Source organism: Tripterygium wilfordii, chromosome 11 (genome assembly GCF_013401445.1).
Source record: "Tripterygium wilfordii isolate XIE 37 chromosome 11, ASM1340144v1, whole genome shotgun sequence".
In the NCBI taxonomy this organism is placed as follows: domain Eukaryota; kingdom Viridiplantae; phylum Streptophyta; class Magnoliopsida; order Celastrales; family Celastraceae; genus Tripterygium; species Tripterygium wilfordii.
The window spans coordinates 3,178,613-3,198,761 of record NC_052242.1 but is presented as its reverse complement, the minus strand read 5'-3'; the positions used below and the strand labels follow the sequence as shown (position 1 = coordinate 3,198,761).

At 37.0% G+C, this 20,149-nt stretch overlaps 3 protein-coding genes and 1 long non-coding RNA gene across 4 annotated transcripts; 2 read left to right on the top strand and 2 right to left on the bottom strand.

The window, feature by feature from the left end:
- Positions 1 to 1,164: 1,164 nt before the first annotated feature.
- LOC120009667 (inactive LRR receptor-like serine/threonine-protein kinase BIR2) lies at positions 1,165 to 3,369 on the top strand. The gene has a single exon (XM_038860333.1). The coding sequence runs from the start codon at positions 1,260 to 1,262 to the stop codon at positions 3,150 to 3,152; it is 1,893 nt and encodes a 630-aa protein (XP_038716261.1). The 5' UTR covers positions 1,165 to 1,259; the 3' UTR covers positions 3,153 to 3,369.
- Positions 3,370 to 4,892: 1,523 nt separating this feature from the next.
- LOC120009616 lies at positions 4,893 to 5,972 on the top strand. Its single transcript, XR_005470709.1, has 2 exons — positions 4,893 to 5,109; positions 5,673 to 5,972. It is a non-coding gene; the product is annotated as an uncharacterized LOC120009616 (long non-coding RNA).
- An 822-nt stretch (positions 5,973 to 6,794) lies between these two features.
- Positions 6,795 to 11,707, bottom strand: LOC120009615 (CLAVATA3/ESR (CLE)-related protein 25-like). Its single transcript, XM_038860267.1, has 4 exons — positions 11,591 to 11,707; positions 11,384 to 11,453; positions 7,848 to 8,140; positions 6,795 to 7,115 (listed from the first exon to the last, which is right to left on the bottom strand). The coding sequence occupies exons 2-4, from the start codon at positions 11,435 to 11,437 to the stop codon at positions 7,076 to 7,078; spliced, it is 387 nt and encodes a 128-aa protein (XP_038716195.1). The 5' UTR covers positions 11,438 to 11,453; positions 11,591 to 11,707; the 3' UTR covers positions 6,795 to 7,075.
- On the bottom strand, positions 11,465 to 15,408 carry LOC120009614 (putative rRNA methyltransferase YlbH). Its single transcript, XM_038860266.1, has 9 exons — positions 15,220 to 15,408; positions 15,014 to 15,108; positions 14,359 to 14,454; positions 13,591 to 13,695; positions 13,307 to 13,411; positions 13,037 to 13,175; positions 12,642 to 12,757; positions 12,463 to 12,519; positions 11,465 to 11,845 (listed from the first exon to the last, which is right to left on the bottom strand). The coding sequence occupies exons 1-9, from the start codon at positions 15,365 to 15,367 to the stop codon at positions 11,759 to 11,761; spliced, it is 948 nt and encodes a 315-aa protein (XP_038716194.1). The 5' UTR covers positions 15,368 to 15,408; the 3' UTR covers positions 11,465 to 11,758.
- Between the last annotated feature and the right edge of the window lie 4,741 nt (positions 15,409 to 20,149).

The following is a 20,149-nucleotide window of genomic DNA, read 5'->3' as shown; positions in this document are numbered from 1 at the left end:
CACCCCTTTTATTTACGCAACAAACACAATGAGTTTGGATGAGTTTGTTCATTAAAAACTTAAAATTACAATATAATTCATGACTTTAATCAAACACTTGATCCATCAATTATGTTTTATGTACTCAACAAAACAATAAATTTGTAGGTGTTTGTTCATTAAACACTTATAAAATTACGATATAATTTATAATTTTAATAAAACATTTGGTCTACAACTCTTTTTTTGAAATACCATTGATAAATTTGTTTTTCATTGGAATCAAATCTTATGCACAGATATAGCTAATCCAATTGATTGTCAACCGAGCTACCGCTCGTTGGTCAACATTTGGGGCATAACTTATGTTAAGTGTATAACACTTATTTTTTAATTTTAAACATCTCTCAATCCAGTTTCCACACCTCTACTAAAAAACGAGAAGTGTTCCAAATCTCCCACCCAACTCTTCCCAATCCCTTCCCAATCTTATCAAACACATACCAATCAGTGTCTTAATTAAACCCCTTTATTAAACTATAGTTGTTAGAGCATCCACAGTGGTAATAGAAATATTCAACACTCTAAAGTCATTCTTTTTCTTTTCCTCTCTCCTGGGTGACACAATTTAATTGGATGAGTGAGTCTCACAAATACACTATTCATCAACACTTCATACATTCCGACACTCCATAGTCCATACTCATTTTCTCTATTTTCTCTCTCTTCCTTTTCATCATCTCTCTTCACTATTCATCAATTTATATACACTCCAAAGATGTAGCATGAACAAATTTTGTTAAATTTTCAAGTGTCATTTTTCACCCCATTGGGTGCATGTAGCGCTTTAACTTCTCAAAGTAATATTTCAAGTATTTAAAATATACTCCATTATATTCATTGGGATGATGTAACACTATACTTATCTAAAAAGTATTGTTAACAATGTCAAATATAACATCACTATACTTATCTAAAAAGTATTGTTAACAATGTCAAATATAACATCCGCTGTGATGCTCTTAGTCAAAGCACCTTCAATTATCAACTAAATTGATCTTCTTAAACAATTTGTCTGGTAATTTCTTACACGCACAGTCGCACATCACACCATCAAAGTCAAAGTCAAAGACTCATTGTGCAGTGCTAGTCTATGGCTGCCTGCCTGCCTGCCTGCCCTTTAAAGTTTAAACTATTCCGTAAGTCTTCCGCGCAAGTTTCGTTCTTTTTAGATCAAAACACCACACCCAGTTCATAAAGTTCTTATATTGTTATCAAAGATGAAGGATTCAGTTTATTCTGTTAAGGGTCTTAGGATCTTGAGCTTGATATTCACTTCTGTTGTTGTTGTTGCTGCTGCTGCGGTTTCTGAGGATGATGTGAAGTGCTTGGAGGGTGTCAAGGCTTCGCTTGGCGACTCCGGAGGGAGGCTAAGCGCGTGGAACTTCGCAAATTCTTCAGTCGGTTTCATCTGTGATTTTACGGGTGTCTCGTGCTGGAATACCCGTGAAAACCGGATAATCGACCTCCTACTTGGCGAAATGGAACTTTCAGGACAAGTTCCGGAATCATTACAGTACTGTCAGAGCTTGCAGAGGCTGGATTTTTCATCTAACAAACTCTCAGGTAGTATTCCTCCCCAGATCTGTACCTGGATGCCATACTTGGTGACCCTGGATTTGTCCAGCAATGATCTTTCTGGTCCTATACCTTCTGATCTGGTACAGTGTAGTTACTTGAATAATTTGATACTGTCCAATAATCGGCTATCCGGGACTATACCACCCGAGTTTGTAAGTCTAGGTAGGCTGAAGAAGCTTTCAGTTGCGAATAATGAGCTTACTGGTAGAATCCCATCGTTCTTTGATGGGTTTGATTCCGCAGATTTCACAGGGAACAATGGACTCTGTGGGGGACCCCTTGGAAAGTGTGATGGATTGAGCAAGAGGAATCTTGCAATTATTATAGCTGCAGGAGTGTTTGGTGCGGCGGGATCTTTATTGTTGGGTTTTGGGGTGTGGTGGTCGTACCACTTGAAGTATTCTAGGAGGAGAAGGGGTGGGTATGGGATTGGAAGAGGGGATGATACTAGTTTTGTTGAGAGATTGAGGGCACACAAGCTTGTTCAAGTTTCTTTGTTTCAAAAGCCTCTGGTCAAGGTTAAATTGGCTGATTTGTTGACAGCCACAAACAATTTCAATCCAGAAAATGTTACAACTTCGACTAGGACCGGTACTACTTATAAGGCTGTTCTTTCTGATGGATCAGTGCTTGCAGTCAAGAGGCTTAATACTTTTAAGCTTGGGGAGAAGCAGTTTCGTTCAGAAATGATGCAATTAGGACAGCTTAGGCACCCCAATTTGGCACCCCTTTTGGGTTTTTGTGTTGTAGAGGATGAGAAGCTTCTGGTTTATAAGCATATGTCTAATGGAACTCTGTATTCGTTGTTGCATGGAAATGGGGATCCATTAGATTGGCCAACCAGATTTAGGATTGGTTTGGGTGCTGCTAGGGGTTTAGCATGGCTTCACCATGGATGCCAGCCCCCAATCCTGCATCAGAACATATGTTGCAATGTGATTTTAGTGGATGATGATTTTGATGCTAGGATTATGGATTTTGGATTGGCAAGGCTCATGACTTCTTTGGATTCTAATGAGAGCAGTAGTTATGTCCATGGTGAATTAGGCGAATTAGGTTACATAGCACCGGAGTATTCAAGCACTATGGTTGCTTCACTAAAAGGGGATGTTTATGGGTTTGGGGTAGTGTTACTGGAGCTTGTGACAGGGCAAAAGACGCATGAGGTTAGTGTTGCAGAAGGAGGATTAAAGAGTAACTTGGTGGATTGGGTTAATCAGCTCTGTAATTCAGGTCGATCTAAGGATGCAATTGACAAGGCTCTTTGTGGAAAGGGACATGATGAAGAAATCTTGCAGTTCCTAGTAATTGCATGTAATTGTGTGGTTTCTTGGCCTAAGGATAGATGGTCAATGTACCAGGTTTACCAATCACTAAAGAACATTTCTGAGGATCAAGGGTCATCTGAACAGTATGATGAATTTCCACTTCTTTTCCAGAAGCAAGAAAATGAATCGGTTCAGCTTTGGAGCAAAACGAAAGAGCATGACGGGGGCAAGGATTTTCCATTGATTTTGTACACATGTGAGTAAGTTCTCAATGTCACTTGATGTAAATGTCTCTCAATTTCTATTTTTAGGCTTTTAGCTGCCTTTTCCATTTGTTGTATATTGCTGTCTGATGCTATAAACTCCTTAAATTGGAAATTGTTGCTCTTTATTTCCACTGCGTTTTGGCAGCAAGATAATGAAGCATGACAAAGTGGTAATCAACATGGGAATGTTACTTAAATGTTGTTTCGATTTCTAATTTTAGTTATGCTGTCCATTTGTTATCTATTGCTAAATGTCACTGTAAATTCTCTGAAATCTTTGTTCTGTTATTTTAAGAACTCTATATGGCCCAAACGACTAGGATGATCCAAATGACTGTGAATAAGAGCAGGAGAATCAGTGGAGATACAAGCGGCAGGAGATGCAAGTGATGTGACATAAAGGATGATAGTGCAATTAAGAGGGGATTATTTTGCTTTTGGAAAGAAGATTAAAAGGGTGCTCCGGGACATAAAGGACAGAAGTGAGAGGAAGAGTAGGCAGGGAATTAGCCAAACCAATACCTTTAGTCACGGTTCTGGAACCATTAGCTAAAATAACAGTAGATAATGCAGGCGTATTAGTAAGAGTGGAGCAAAGGTGTTTGTTACCAAATATGTGATCAGAAGCTCCAGAATCTAGAATCCACGGGCCAAGAGAAGAGGACTGAGTAAAGCAGACTGTGGGATTACCAGTCTGCTTTAGTTATTTATCTTGAAGGTAGTGTCGCGTTTTGATCGAAGGGAGCCCAAAAGTCGCCGGAGTTGATGCACGGCTAAACTGAGGATGGGCATACCCTTGATGATTGTACATCAGTGAAAGGACTTAGAAAATTAGGGTTTCTCTGTTCGCTCTGATTTTATGTGAAAAAGGAAACAAGAGAGAGACACTTGTTTAAGTGAAAATGCGTGAATGCTAGCTATACAATGTAAGACTAAAATAAAAAAGAAAGAAAGAAAACTATACACAACTATACAAATGAAGATACACTCATATATTCAACAATATCTCTAATGTTGTTCTAATCATGGAGTCACAGAATTTTGTTGCGTAAAAGATGATGAAAAGCCTGAGAAGTCCTGCATTAGAACTACCTTAAGGCCTCAATTTTTTGGTTGTTTGTCCTTGTAAGTTATAACACACTAGTTTTTTTTTTTAATAAATTATTTAGAATTTTTATATGGATTTTATATATGTTGTATTGCTTACCTACTAAGGTCTAATTGGCATGCCATGACATGAAAATGGTCAAATGTGCACTCTGCTGCATCCAAGTTACCTGTTTCAGTATTTGTACCCACAACCTTATAATAACGTGAATTCTAGTGGTAACTTTGGTTTAGTTTTTGGTTTTCTAAGACGACTTTTTATGAATACCCCTCATGAATTATAAACATTGTTGTTGATTTCTGAACTGATTTGAGGCGTCAATTGGTTCTAAAAACCTACAAGTGAAATAAGAATCACAGTAAAAGACAGCACCGCTGAAGGGTTAGCAGTGTTTTAAGACTCTGTAACTTACACTGTTTGGTTGGTTAGTGAGTATTGTTTGCACTATCAAGTTATTTGTTAGTCAGTTTGGTTGAGCATGTCTCATACTTCTTGTTGACAACAAGATCCTAGACCCCCCAGTCAAGTCTTGGGTAGCTTTTTGAATTGTGGGTTAGGGTTAATGGCCTTTGTACTTATATTTGATAAGCAGAATAATAACCCCAAAGGATTACAAGATTGGGATGATTTTGTTTAAACAGATGAGTGATCTTTTTGGTTGGCTTGATAGTAAACCCTCCATCTCAATTTATCTGAAGTCTCTCGCTCGCTCTCTGCTGATTGAAGCTGCAGCTTCCGATCTTTCACCATGCCTACCTTATCTTCGACGATTCCGTTCCAGATTCGATTTATGTTGCAGAGCGTGAACGAAGCCAACGCTGACTCTATTTACCGAGAGCTCTGTCAGGTAAGCGCAATCGTAGGCTGATACGCACTCAAAGACGCGCTTATGTAGGCATATGAGATGTGCTTATATGTATTCTGTTTCCTTTCAATTCCTCGGAAACCCAAGGTATTTTTCTAGCTCGAGATTCAGTGAAGAATGCGTGAATTTTGAGCGGTTCCGGTTCATTTCAACCATAGGTTGAGCATTGTTTATTATCCTTTTATTGAGAAGTCCCATATATGAGATGACCGGCTCTAGAACAGCTTGAGGAGATGAGAGCTTCTCATAACCACATATCATACCTTTATGGACATGACTTATGAATATATAAGTACAAACTGAACCTATATGTTCATGATATTTGTGCTGAGTGAAAAGATCAATTTATGCAGATGACAATTTGTAGGTTGGGTTACTACCTTATTGAGTTTCGATGGGCTGAGTGATGATTAATATCACAAACAAAACATTTTTATGCATTCCCTAGATTCTATCTGATATGGTGAATTTTCTATCTATCAGTTTGCTTCTAGTTTGTTTTAGCACCACTGGACATCTTACCACATCATATAATAAAAATATAGGCTTCAGTGAAGGATGTTGCTGGTCAATTCAAATTTGCTGATGGTTGTCTCATAGTTGTCAAGTCCAACTAAGGCCCTGTTCGGCATCTGGAACGGTCGGCGGGAAGCTACAAAAGTAGGGTCTGTTTGCGAGTATGTTTGCACCTGCCAAATGCACCGTTTTTGGTTTGGATGCGTTGCGTTTGGACAAGAAAGTGGTACGTTATTATATCCCACAATACTATTGTTCTAATGAGAGTGTCTTTGCACTTGCCAAGTGCACCGCTTTTGGTTTGAATGCATCACGTTTCGGATAAAAAAGTGTTTGGTCGAGTGGTACGTTATCACATCCCGTAATGCGGTGAGTTCGAAACTGAAGCTACTATTGTTCTAACTTCTTACTTCAAACAGTCGACTTGGATGGCTAGTGTGCAATGACCAAATGGCATGATCTTTATTGTTTCTTGGTACAAGCATGATTAATGTGCTTTTTGCTTCAGTCTTCAAGTATTACTGTGCGGCAGTCACGGGGGTGTGTACAGTCAAAAGAACTGCACGAGATGGGAATCTGGTCTACCATGCAACATAGTCCCTGATTTTACTCCAAAAAAGGAAAAAGAACAGTCCTGATTTTGAATCTCAGCTACTTTGGACCCTGTCTTCGCTTCTCGAACTAATCAAAATCAAACCAGACAAAAGAAGAAAAAGTAGAGATGGAGAAGAAAAAAAAGTGAAAGAAAAAGCAGCCATGGCCACCTTTTTTAGGTGAGAAATCAAAAGGAGACATAATATCCAGGTGAATCAACTTGTCCTGAAGATCAGCATGATATTACAATAATAGAATGCAGTGTTTTAAGTTGGAGCAAAATCTAGTGCAAAACAACACTGTAGAACCAGTCAAAAGGAATTCAGAGACATGGAGCTGCTTTAATTGGTGGGGTATTGCTTTACTGGGGAAACACAAGATGAAAAAGAACAAGAAAAAACACACAACAAATTCAAAGAAAAAAAACAGCAAATTCAATAATTTATACACATTATCTTGTACGGAGACCAGAAGAAGCTTTCTCGGAATATGTACTGTGCTTGGTATGGTATGTTCAATTGTTCATGCAAAGTGAACCCTATCCATGAAGCTCTCTCTCAAAATCATTATGCAGGAGCAACTATATATATATATTTTTTAAAAAGAGTATAACAGAACAAGGGAATACCATAGAATCTGCGAGAATGGCATGATCACCATTAACTGACAAAGAAAATGTAACAGAACCTAACAATAACAAATCTGTGCCCCCCTCGAGCACATTTTCAGCCAAAAATTTTCTAGTGGTTGAAAGGGAACTAATTAAAATATTAACAAATCATCTCACAGATTGCTTTCCTCACTAGTTTGAGGCCTGCCATGGTCTCCTTGGCACCGTTTAGGCTCGACCAGGGGGTTGCCTAAACTTGCCTGCTCTCCTGTACGTACAACTTGAGAGTCAGAAACAGGAAGGAGAGCAGTGATAGAGATTACTAGCTTTAGTACATCAATAGTTAATCCACTAATATTTTTCAGATTTCAAACAGTGGAAAAGGCAAGCGTAAAAATCTAAACAATTCAAGGTTGCTGTCTGTTGCACAATCTAAATCACAAAAGCAAACTTTGATTTTTTTAAAGGACATTTTACAACAAAAAGAGAGTTAACTATCATAAAGAACCTATTTAATGGGGCAACACCAACACAATAAATCAAGTTTTCATTGGGTTTTGCAAAAATTGTGCTAAATTTATTTGAATTCATAGCTAAAGTGTCCCAGTTCTTTCCCCAATGCCTTTTATTTGATCCCATAAAAATAAGAGAAAGATTGATAGCTAAAGAAGCTTTTGTTAAAGAGTAAAACCATCATCACTTTCCACGCATCTCAAATATACAGATGATACTTCATACAGGATAGTTAAACACATCATCCTGGCCTTTTCTCGTTAACACCATAATTCCCCCAAAAAAGAGTAAATCAATCAATCATCATTTCACATTATTATGTTTAAGGAAATACATGGAATAACATACAAACTGACTTCAATATAACTGCCAGATATACACAGATATCTAAACTTGCAACCAATTTAAATCAAACCAATTCAAATTAGCTCCCAGAATAAGTAATGATCTGTTGTAGAAATATCACATACCAAGAGGAAGTTAGTACCTGTTGTGGATAGGATCAGGACCATTAGGTACTCTTCTCTTGCTCACGAAATGGAAACCCAGATTCCGACGACTATGATCAGGATTATTCGCCCTTCCAGTCCAAGTCAAATGCTCAAAATCATCATGTGATGTTGTTGTCGAAGTCGTCAAGGCTACACTACCATTGTCTCTCATTATTCCAACACAAAGTAACCAAATGACTCCCACTAATACAAAACCTCCAAATAGAGCCCTCGAAACCCTGCTGCCTTTCCCCATAGTACTCCCTCTGTCTTCTCCTACAACTTTAAGCTATAGGAGAATTGCAAGCCAACAGCCATGTTAATGTCAAGAGAAGAAACGTGCATAATCAGCTTCTGATGATGAGTATACCAGGAACAAAGAAAGGGGTGCCAGAGCAGGGCAAGACAAGTATTTTTGCTAAATATAAGCTTGGCGGGTAAGGAATGGATGGTCCTATTTAAGGGGATTGGTTTGTCCTATTTGACGGTGAAAGATTGGAATGTTATGAGAGAGAGAGAGAGCATAAGCAATATTAAAGACAGAAAAGTTTGTTACCCTTGTTCCTTTACTATATCTTATATGGGTATATTCTAGCTCTCTTTCTTTGCTTTGATTTGTGCATTTTCATGCAGTTACCACCTCACTACAACCCCCCAAAAGAAAATAACAACTCTAAAATGCTTACTCAGTTTTCAAAAGGCATTGGGCCTTGAGCCCCTATACAGCAGTAACAGCACACGAGTATTGAGGAAGTAAGCATTATTGGTCTAGCCAAAAAGAAAAACGAAGGAGAATTACTGTTTCTAGGAAATGATCATTTCTTGAGGAAAAAAGCTTTAGACCCATCTCATAAGTTGCAGAAAATTTGAAAGAGTTAAGTATTAAATAGAAATTCACAGAAGTAGATAGCAAAATCTGTTTTAGGCGCTTTCACCAGTCCCAGTTAAAAGCTTTCCAAGTGAACTATAAACTGCATAGGAATGTCTAAATACAACTGAAGGGATCCACTCAATAAAAGAAAAGGAGATTCAAAAATGACAAATTAAACTGGGAACTAACAAACAAATAAGTTCAACTTTGCTTGCAGCAAAGTACTCAAGCATGAAAACCATCTAAACAGAGGGAAAGTATTTGAAAGTACAATAACATTCGCTACCGAAGAATATGCTACTCACCTTTAGAAAAAGAAGATAGTCTTCTCAAACTTTGAATATTTTCATTCTCAAGCAATGAATCTTGTAGAACTGGAAAGAGTTTGACTGGAATAAGAATATTCACACTGAAATGTTCTACAACTACGCTGCTAAACTGAATTTGAACTACACAAAACAAGTTAGGTAAGTTTAAAAAACAAAAAACCAAAATAAACAAAGCAAGATGGTTTCACTCTCACATACCATAATATTCATATCATGCAATTTTCCATTGATTAAGAATCTAAACTCAAATTCCAGCTTGCCCTACTAAATTGATAATGGGGAGAACAAATTTCCAAGTAATGCTCTAAGAACAGTTTCTTTCTCACAGTAAGTCTCAATCAGCTTGAGAATCATAAATCTAAGTTCGTAACTGTATCCCGTGGACAGCATTGAGCAATGTACTTTTCAAAACTAGAGATGATTTTACGAACAAATCTGTGGCACTTTTAGTTAAAGATCCCCCCAGAGGTTTCACAGTTCAGTCATGAGTGGCAACTGAGTAAAACTCTTTTAATCATGTGGGGAGGGGGGGACAAGCAAGACCCGCCAATGGTTTGTATTTACTCATTCATCAGGTTCCATCATTGGGAATTCCATCAACAAGTTTAATTTAATTGTCCCACTCTCAATAAAGAGTTGTTTAAAGTACCAGAGAAGGATGAAGTTAAGAAATCAAGAGTACAAACAAGGACGACGACTATAGATACTGTGTTCTACATTTATTTAACATAAGTGATCAGAAGAGGAAAAACATAATAACAAGGGAGAGAGACACAAATTTATGTGATTTAACAGTGTAGGGACTGGGAGGAGTAGAATATTACCACACTGCCTGGTATGCTCTGCTCACTCCAACATCTAGCCCTTTGCCTGTTCACCCATTTTACTTTTTCCTATTTCTCGAACTTAAATATGATTCACTAACAGTGACATTAAAACAACAGTAAATTGATAATAGAGTTGTAACACAACTTAAAAAAGAGAACTCGTCAAAGAGTTTAAAAACTTCAGCCTTCTCCAAACGAAAGATTAGAGAATGAAACAGTAACACTGAATGTGAGAAATAACAGACCCAAAACAAGTCATTATTTGTATCTTGGGCAATAATTGAGTCAGTCAAGGTTTGTATGTCATGTCCATCTTTATCAAAGTTATTTGTATCATATGCAAAAAGCTATTTAGACACTCTGCTAATTAGATGGATTAACACATAACATAAAGAACATTAAGCAACTGCCCTTAGTCTTCCAGACTTCCACAGCAAGGATGAAGAGATCTACTAAAACTTACGTGCGCATATCAAGGGAATGAAAACTTCAATGTAACTCAAGCTAAAGAGAACTCTTCTTGAATAAGGATAAAAAGATTTTCTGTAGATCTTAAATGTACTAATCAAGGTGGGCCACTATTCCCAGTTAAATCAGAATCCTCTTTTGGAATTTGTAATGTCCCGTAATTTCACTCAGTTCTCTGAGCCTATTATTGATGAATGCTACAGAAACAAACAGAAAACAGATTCTGGGTTAAAAACATGTGCTTTGCCCAAGCTCCTCAGCCTTAAAAAAAGTAGCAGGTGGGGTTGGCTGGAACATCTTGGACCTGCTTTCTACTGACAAACTCTAAAGGGTGTCATTCGAATAAGAATAGCAATCTCGTACATTGTTTGTTTCTTAACCCCCCCCCCCCCAAACAGAAAAGTTCATGCTGAAAACAACAATAATCATTGACCTCTCGCCAATTGATTATGAGTAACTTATCGAGATCATAAGCGAATTGCGGCCAATTCATTTGAGTTCATTCACCATTCTCCAATAAAATAGAGCTTTGGGATTTAATATAACTCCAGAAGTATGCCTTTCACAACTGAAACTAATTTTATAGCATGCAATCGAGTTATCATTTGAGGCTCAAACAGAATACATGCAAGGATGCAGCTTAATAGCTCCAATTTATGTGAAAAACAAATGACATATATTGAAAAGTTCAAAAAAAAGCTTTAGCCTCTTCATAGTGTCAAAGCAAGGTAACATTGTCAGCATCCTTGCATTATTTGCTGGCAATGATAGCTTGCTTTGACACAACAGCATACGAAATTATTAAGCTGCTACTCATAGTCTAGTGGCAGGTACTACTTAGGATTTCGAACAGGTTGAATGTTCAAATCCTACCACACACTAAAAATTAACTAATAATTAAAATAAATATTTGCTCATCAATAAAACAAAAATCTGGTACTCATAGTCTCATACTTCTTTTTTTTAAACTGGAAGTTAACGACACAAACATATAGACTTATTTACAGATCTTAGCAATGATACAAACTCCAGCTGACCTGAAACACGGTGAGTCCATTACTCCATTTCAATCTTCTACTGCCAATTATCATTATCAGACAGCAAGGGCTGAAATACCATTGAAGACGAAGATCTATGAAATTAAAGCACAATACTTTTTCAAGAAGATGCAGGTAAATACATACCAATTAGACTGCATAATATCAAAATTTGCAAATACAATGATTATGATAACAAAAAATTACCAACGAGATCTCTTGGTTTTGATGTTGCAAGTCCAAAAGTTAGGAGGGGTGGTTATTATTACATCTAAAAATAGAACTTGGAGACGTGACAGCGTCCATGAAAAAGCCGTCACTTCCTGTTCCTTCCAATCATGTGAGTATGAAAACTTTCTGCTACCATTTTAACTTTTAAGAGACTTTTCTCATTCTCTTCTTCTGGGCCCACTTGGGTCCATATATTGCCAAATGAGTACGACCAAATCGCCGGTCTTTTATCTGCAATCCAGGTCAGCAATTAGTAGGTACCTTCTTGCCTATATATGAGAGTATCTAAGAAATCAAATAATTGGCACAATAAATATCCATTTCCAATTATTTTGAATAAGGGGGATTAAAGCAGACAAAATGAATAACGTGCTACCATATCTCGAGCAGAAGAGACGTGGAATTTGCTTTAGGCGTGCTCCAGCCTTTTGTCACCAGTACCAGACAACTCTTTTTCTGAATCTTTAATTTAACTTCCATACTAAGACTTCCATAATAGTTTGCAGTGAAGATGTTATATATTACTTAGGTTTTATCAAGTACGGAATAAGGCACCTAAAATTGTAATTAAGGATCGCAAGAGGAAATGAAACCAGGTGCACAGGGCCCCAGTGGAGGAGGGGTACAAATGGCAGAAGTATGCAGCCTTATCCCCGTAATGGAGAGGATTTTGCTGTAGTTGAATCAGTGACCCCTAAATTGTTGTGAAACAACTTTACCACTAGGCCAAGGTTTGTCCTTTAAGTGCTAATACTAACCAAAAAAGGAACTGTTTGACACTTAAATGCATCAATAAGAGCATATTTGGGAAGTTCAATGCATGAGTTCATACTGGCGCTGGCACCAACCTTTTCAAGACAACCACATGAATCTGACATTTCAGTTCTTAGAGGATACTCCACCACCTGGGCCATGAAAATCAAGTATATATTAACAATATTTGGACAAAAATATAAAAAAAAAAAAAAAAAAACTCCATAAAAACATGATAACATCCAGTTCCAAAAATGAAGAAATCACCACTTACAATAAATGTGTCTTCTCCAATTATGGCTGACTGAGAAATTTGTTTCATCAGTACCCCATAATCAACTTCCATGTATGGAGGCGTAACACTAACATAGTCAAATGGCCCATTTCTACCTACGAAAAAATTGGATCAAAGACGAACTCAACATTCATCAAAGAGTACGAATTGCCTTAAATCTGGAACTTTATGACCATCTTACATATGAAATTGAAATTTTCATATTTCTTTGTTCTATATGATTTGACAATTGCAATCGACCAAAGAGACACAAGTTGGATCCACATAATTTTTACACTTCCTCTCCAGCAGCCCCAATTACGGAGTGCATGATAATAGCATTCGAAAGAAAGGGATACCAAAGGGGCACAGGAGGAGGAGGTCAAGTGGAATACCTACAAATTGGTCTGCACGGTCTAAAAAGCTTTCAACACAAATGGCATGTATAACTGAAACATTATCAAATCCAGTCCATTCCAGATTTGGTTGTAGAACATTTTCAACAACCCAGGGATCCATCTCAACAAAATGCACCTGGTATTTGACAAGAAGAGAAATTAGGAATCTCGACCAAAAATAGAAAATCAAAGCATAATGATAGTTATGCAGGTATGTGTTTAAATCAACTATAATTCTTGTTGACGATATCTAATAAATTATTGTACCTCAGAACATCCTCGGCTGATAGCTTCGATACCGACAGAACCTGTGCCACTATACAAGTCTAACCAGCGACCAGGCCTTAAAGATGCAGGACACCCACCAGCTGCCTATATAACAGCAGGAAGAAATTATTCCCCAAGCTGATGAGTATAAAAAAGAAGAAGAAAGATTTCCAGATAAAATTGAGTGCCAGAGTGGAGACAAATACAAACAGAAATATCAGAAAATTTTGACATTATTATGTATTAACAAAGCTGCCATTTTGGGGTTAAGATATGACTAAGACCTGCAAGATGTCAAATGCTGCTCCTTTTACAACTTCCATCATTGGCCGCACATCCATGCCTTTCGGTGACAGCAACTTCTTTCTTTTAGCCTTTCCTCCAAGCACCTACAATGGTGTCAATATATTATTGGTGGAATCAAATTCTTTTGGATGGGGAAATGACTCCTTAGACTAAACTAAAACAAAAGTAAAATGTAAATTGTCGTAGAGAAAATAAACTTATAAACTTATATATGGTTTTTCAACATTTCTTTATAATTCATGTGAAAGAGGCCGTGACAGCCCTAAATGTTGTAGACCAATGAAATAGCATCCTTAACATAATATCCAAAGTATTAAACAGCTTGATCAGCAATAAAGAAAAGGCAAGCAAATGCAAAGGTGCAGAAGAAAGAGTTCCATAAGACACTAGAATCTATATAATCAATGTATAAAATCCCACCCACACCCACAGCACACGCACATACATATCTTCCATAAGAATGTTGCTAGTGAAACAAGCCCAGGTTTAAATGGCCAAGGTTGATACATCTCAGAGTTCAAATTCCTGTAACATCAATAGAAATATCAATATGCACTAAATGAAGGAATGTTGCAAGAAAAACATGATTGGACAGCACGCACTGACACTATTGTTCTCGTTCTTTCGTTTTACTTCTATTTTAGGATTAGGCAACTTCTGACCCAGAAATTTCCCAAAAAGTTTCTTCTCATCTTATCCTTCACATAAGGCACTATGCATTTTAAATTATGAGAGGAAATTTATACCTGAAGCAACCTGTGGGTGGTCCTTGGTGGCTTAGGATCCTCTTCTGGGACTTGCTTTGCTCTCTGGGTCTTTTTCTCTTCACTCCTCCTCCTTGTCTATTAAACCAAATTAAAAGGCCGAACCACTTTAAATGAGTCATAATTCAATACTCACTTCACCAAATAGCATAGTATCATTGAAAGGATGCATAATTCTTTTTCTCTTGCTAAAAGAGTGCAGGAAATATTATCACTGAAAGGATGCATAATTTGCAAGCCCAATAGCATAGTATATGAACAAGTAATTAACCCCAACAAGATACAGTAACTGGAATAATTAGGCTAAATATTTTGATATGAACAAGCATAAAAAAATTGGTTTTTGTCTTCCTCGTTTTTGTCAGAAATAACGTATGTGTGGACATTAGCAATACTAGATGCCTCAAAATTGAACCATTTGTAACCCTATAGCATTTCCCTCCAATTAATCCAAAGTTTCTAACTTCCTCATTCTTGAGTGCCATTGAATTTCTTTTCTAAGTTTAACATACTAGCAAAAACGACGTTGTTCGACAAACTATTCCACCTCTCTTCGTTCATTTAACTAACAACGAAACAGAAATCCACACCCACAACTACCATCCCAGCCACAGAAATAGAGAGCAAAAGTGAGAACCTTAGGAGAATCCTCTGATAAGTAGTCATTAGGATCAAGACCGTATCGCTCGAATAGCTCCTTCTTCTTCGCACTCAACAATCCACTATCCGATTCTACCACCAGCACACAAAAGAAGAATTCCATTCAGCGAATTAAAAAAACAGACAAAAAGCATCAAATTTACATAAAAAAAAGTCCATAAATTGAACAAAAGAATTTCTCACTTTGAGAGCAGACGACGATGGACGGTCGGTGACAGAAATTTTTGGAGGGAAAGCTATTTAAAAGAGGTAGAGTATGAGAAGACGCGAAGAGTTTGGTGTTGATGTCTACACTTAACGGTGAGACAATCGGCGACGATGAGAGCGCCATTGTTGGAGTAAGCAAAAGATTTCTAGAGCAGATAAAATGCTGAACCAAACCAAGTGCTTGAATTGGGCCTTTTGGGGCCATTTAAGAACTTGAAGTTGAATGGCTCAAAAAGCCCAAGCCCATGATAGCTGGACTTGGGCTTATTAGAAAGCCCAGAAACCCAATAATTCCTAAAGTGTGCTCGCCTCATCTTGCATTCCTGCTTCAGTCCAGGGACACCAAGCTCAAGGAGAAAATCTCTTTCAAAACTTTTCTTATTCATAGCAGAGAGCCTCTTGTTTTCCCTACAGATACCATTGTGTTCTGCTACAAGTTTTTAAAGCGAGAACAATGGAGAAGGAAAGAATGTGGTCTTGTAATTTAAGCCGTCGGAAAGAGACCCAAATGAGCTTCCCCTTAACTTTGGAGAAAATATCAATGTAAGATGGGTGATGTTTTTCTTTGTACTTCTTAGTTTTCTTCGTGCTTTGAACATGGCGTTCTAAGATCTTTGTCTTATAAAGTAACTGCAAGAAACGATAGCTATCTGACTTTACTGGTTATGCTTACTGGCAGATGTTAATCAATGATGAATTGGAGTGGGTCAGAGGTTTCCCTGTAGATGCAATATCACCTTTCAGTATTATTCTGAAGCTGATGAATGCTTAACAATGGAAAACCTGTCCTGTCACGTCCTCGGCATGAATTTTACTTGGTAAAATTTTCGAAATCATTCCGAATGGTTAACAAAGGAAAAGAAAACCTTTTTTTTTTCTTCAATATATTAATTTCTATTAGAATTCTCATTCAAACAACAAAGTGTTGGAATATAACATGCAATAAACCCATTAATATTTATATTGCATGAACAGTGAACAACCTACAGTAACATTAATCAGAAACAGTAACGTTAACACATTTGATCTCAATAATTGATGCTTAAAATTAAAATACCAAAAACCGTAAACAACTGGTAGGAATTGTGAGAGCGAATTACGCCTTTCGCGAATCTCCTTAAAGAGAAATGTCCCAGCCACTGGTGCCAAGCTCTGCGGACAGACTCTTCCCAAGATACAACGCTCCGCAAACCACTAGTAAACAGCACTTTAATACTAATGGACTTAGACGAACTAATTTAGAATTGCACTCTCAAAACAGATGAAGAAAGAGAGACTAAGAAGAGCAGCAGAATGACAGAAGAAGAAGAAGTTTTCTCTCTTATGAAGCTGCTGCCAAGGCTCTCCTTATATAGGAGACTTAGCAACAAAAAACCTAGAAAAATCAGTGAGTAATCACTGATTTTCGGGCTGGCAATTTGACCAAGCAAGGTTGCAACCACCAGCCCATGTCTTGGGCTGTTGCAACTACTCTGGTTGACCAGGTAAAGATGCAACCAGTCATGGGCTGGGCTTGAACAGTCCATATTCAATGCATTTGGGCCTCTCTTATGGGCTTGTAACAAAGTGCAAAAATGTAAGAAATTATTGGGCTAAGTGAAGGGCCTGATCCGTACGCACGCTCGCCTCGCCACGCCCTACCCGGCTCGGTGGGCGGGCGGGCGCGCGTGTGTTTTAGTCCAAGTTGCAACCACCAGCCCATATCTTGGGCTGTTGCAACTGCTCTGGTTGACCAGGTAAAGATGCAACCAGTCATGGGCTGGGCTTGAACAGTCCATATTCAATGCATTTGGGGGCTTGATCCGTACGCACGCTTGCCTCGCCACGCCCTACCCGGCTCGGCGGGCAGGCGCGCGTGTGTTTTAGTCCAAGTTCATAATGTGGAGCCTCTCACTCCTACAAAAGCTTGGGTGCCCTTGGATCCAAAGTCTTACTACAACACTTGGACTTATAAACAACACATTCACATGGTATTTTTCCAATGTGGGATTCTCATACACACACTTATTGCACTATGTCCACCATGCTCATCATGGTCACTTTGGAGTCTTTTTACATTCAACCAATAAATGATTTGGTCACACTAATTGCTCCTATTTATTGTCCTTATAACAAGGATCAATTGCCCATAACTTTCATTCAATAATTATTATTGAGCTTTCAATTAATAATGGTCAAACTATAATTGACCCTCATTTTCCAACACAAAGGAGTATAAACTACTAATATTTGTTTTACATTATCTTATGAACATTGAGATTACTAGACAAAAAGGACTATTGGCAATATAATATCAGTGATTGAAGATCTTTCTGATTCTAAAGGCGCATGGAGAGATTGAAGGGGGAAAAAAAAAAAGACCAGGCAAATAATTAACATGTATTATATACACTGGAGAATGTAAAGCTACTGGGTTGTGGAAGGCCCTATGCACCGGCGGAAAATGGAAGATAAACCACACCTCTGAGTCTTGTTTTCTGGAGAAGAATCCGTATTTTCTGGTTTAAAAGGCGGTGGCGAATCAGGAGAATTTGAAGCATCAACCACCTTTCCCTTGGCTTTCTGGTTCTCAATTTGTTGGAGAAACAACTCTCCACTCTTGTCATGGGGTGAAACTCCGAGGGGTCGGCCGGTTTTGGGATCGGTAACATCCCATATACGGCCTGAAGAGCCTTGCCTCCTGAATGAAACAGCTGACCTCTGCAATGCACTCATGGATCAATCCTTCTTTACCTTTTTCTGATGTAAGTGCCTCTCCTATTTAGTCTCTTGATTTGTTTTTTCTTCTTGACCTTCAAACTAACATAACAGTTTTTTGGTTTTGGGAGGATAGTTTGTTTTGGTTATGTGGTTGGTGTTTATTTACCTAAGTTGTAGGGCATTGTTATACCAACATGATTTAGTTTGATTATGTGATTTCATTTCCCTTAAAGAGGATTGGATTCAAATTCAATTGTGTCCGTTGGTTTATAACATCCTAAACTAAAATTAAGCTAATTGGAGAGTTCAAATATTATGATTTTATGAGTTCAGGAGATCTCCACCTGTTGAAAAGGGAAATTTTATTTATACCACATAAAGTACTAAGTTTACATATTATTTTACCTTATAAGTTTACATCCATATTTGATAAGTTTACACCAAATATTTAATGAATATCTTAAACTGCCCTTAATTTATAAAATTATGATTAACACTCATCAATTGAACTGAAATTATATTCCGTATTTCAGTCAAGTATTTGGCAATGATTGTTTCGTCAAAATTGAACTGCTATGCAACAAGATGAATCAGGAAAATTCGAAATGTTGGATTTAGTTAAGCCAAATCACTGCACAAAGCTCTCATCCACATGATTGTTGTTTAGAATTTTTTACCATAAAACTTACAGGAACAAGGCGCTACTATACCCATATCCAATCTGACATTATTCCAAGAAAGATACCAATAATTAATCATAAAATTTTATTGAGAAGTCGTTATACAAATTAAAAAGTAGAATGAATGTAAACCTACAGATTATTTAAACATATACAAGAAGCTAAAAATGAATGAAGCCTTACGAATTCATTCACCATTTAATCTATTTTAGGCTGCCAAATAGAAATTGGAAACTGTATCCCATAATTCTAGTACATCACCAACAAAACAGAAGTCCCTTAAACCATCCTTAATTGAAATTAACATATTTACTCCAAACTTGATAACATTATACCTAGAAAACGGGTATAATTGACTTTGAAATTGGTAAGATGATATTGATATGTGATGCGCATATTATTATACACCTTTTTGCTTTTGTTTTTAGGTTGAATTGACGTTTTGTTTATCGAAATAAGATCGGATTTTGTATAAATTATATTTTTTGTGCTTTTTCGGCTCTTTACGCTCAACAGCTGCTCAACCCATGCTCGAGCATAGATGTCACAATATTGACCAGCAGCTAGCGCTCAATAGATGCTCAACAGACACTCAACAGCTGCTCGACAGAATAAAATCCGAGAAACAAGGAAACTACAACACAGACAGAGTTCTAGACGAACAAAAAACCACAATAACCTAAACTCAAAACCTTTTTCTCAAATATATCGGTATCTTGTATCGATTTAGATTCATAAAATTGGATTAGACAAATAATCAGAGGGTATTTGTTGATCTTTTCGTATATGAGACAAACCCTAAAAAACTTACCTCTACGCTATCACCATTCTTTGTATAGTCGACAATGTTCTTTTCAAGTTGTTGAAGCTGATAGTCATTTGTATAATCCTTCTGTGAATCATTATCTTCCATCTTCAACACTTCTTCAATAAATCTTGCATTGAAAAGTTTTTAGCCTATAGAATTATATCTCTTTTTTGACAGAATTTGTGTGTAAACTTATAAGTTTCTAGTATAATATGTAAATACATATTTAATATTTATTTTTAATAAAGGGTATATTTGTAATTCCAAATAAGGATATATATGTAAATAAAAAAATCAAAAAGTTGTGTAAACTTAGTAGTTTATGTGGTGTAAATAAAATTTCCTTGTTGAAAAATCTATAATTAGGTAGTAACAGAATGTTAGTACTGTTAAGATAACTAGAAACATAATCAAACTAACTAGCAAAACGATGGATTGGTCGGTTATTTAAAAAAAATACAAAGAACCGATTGAATTAACTGACCAATTGATAAGTTATTTTCATCTCAAAAAACCGAACGTTTACACCTCTATTTTTTAAAGCTTCATTTTCCTTGAAACAAACAAAAAGCCCAAGTATAAGTTGTATTCATCGATCAAAGGTTGTTGGCCTCTATTTCTATTTATTGATGGAACACATATAAAGACATTGATATATCATAGATGGTCATGAAAAATATGACCAGAAAAAGAAAAAAAAATTCCTTCATTGGTTTAA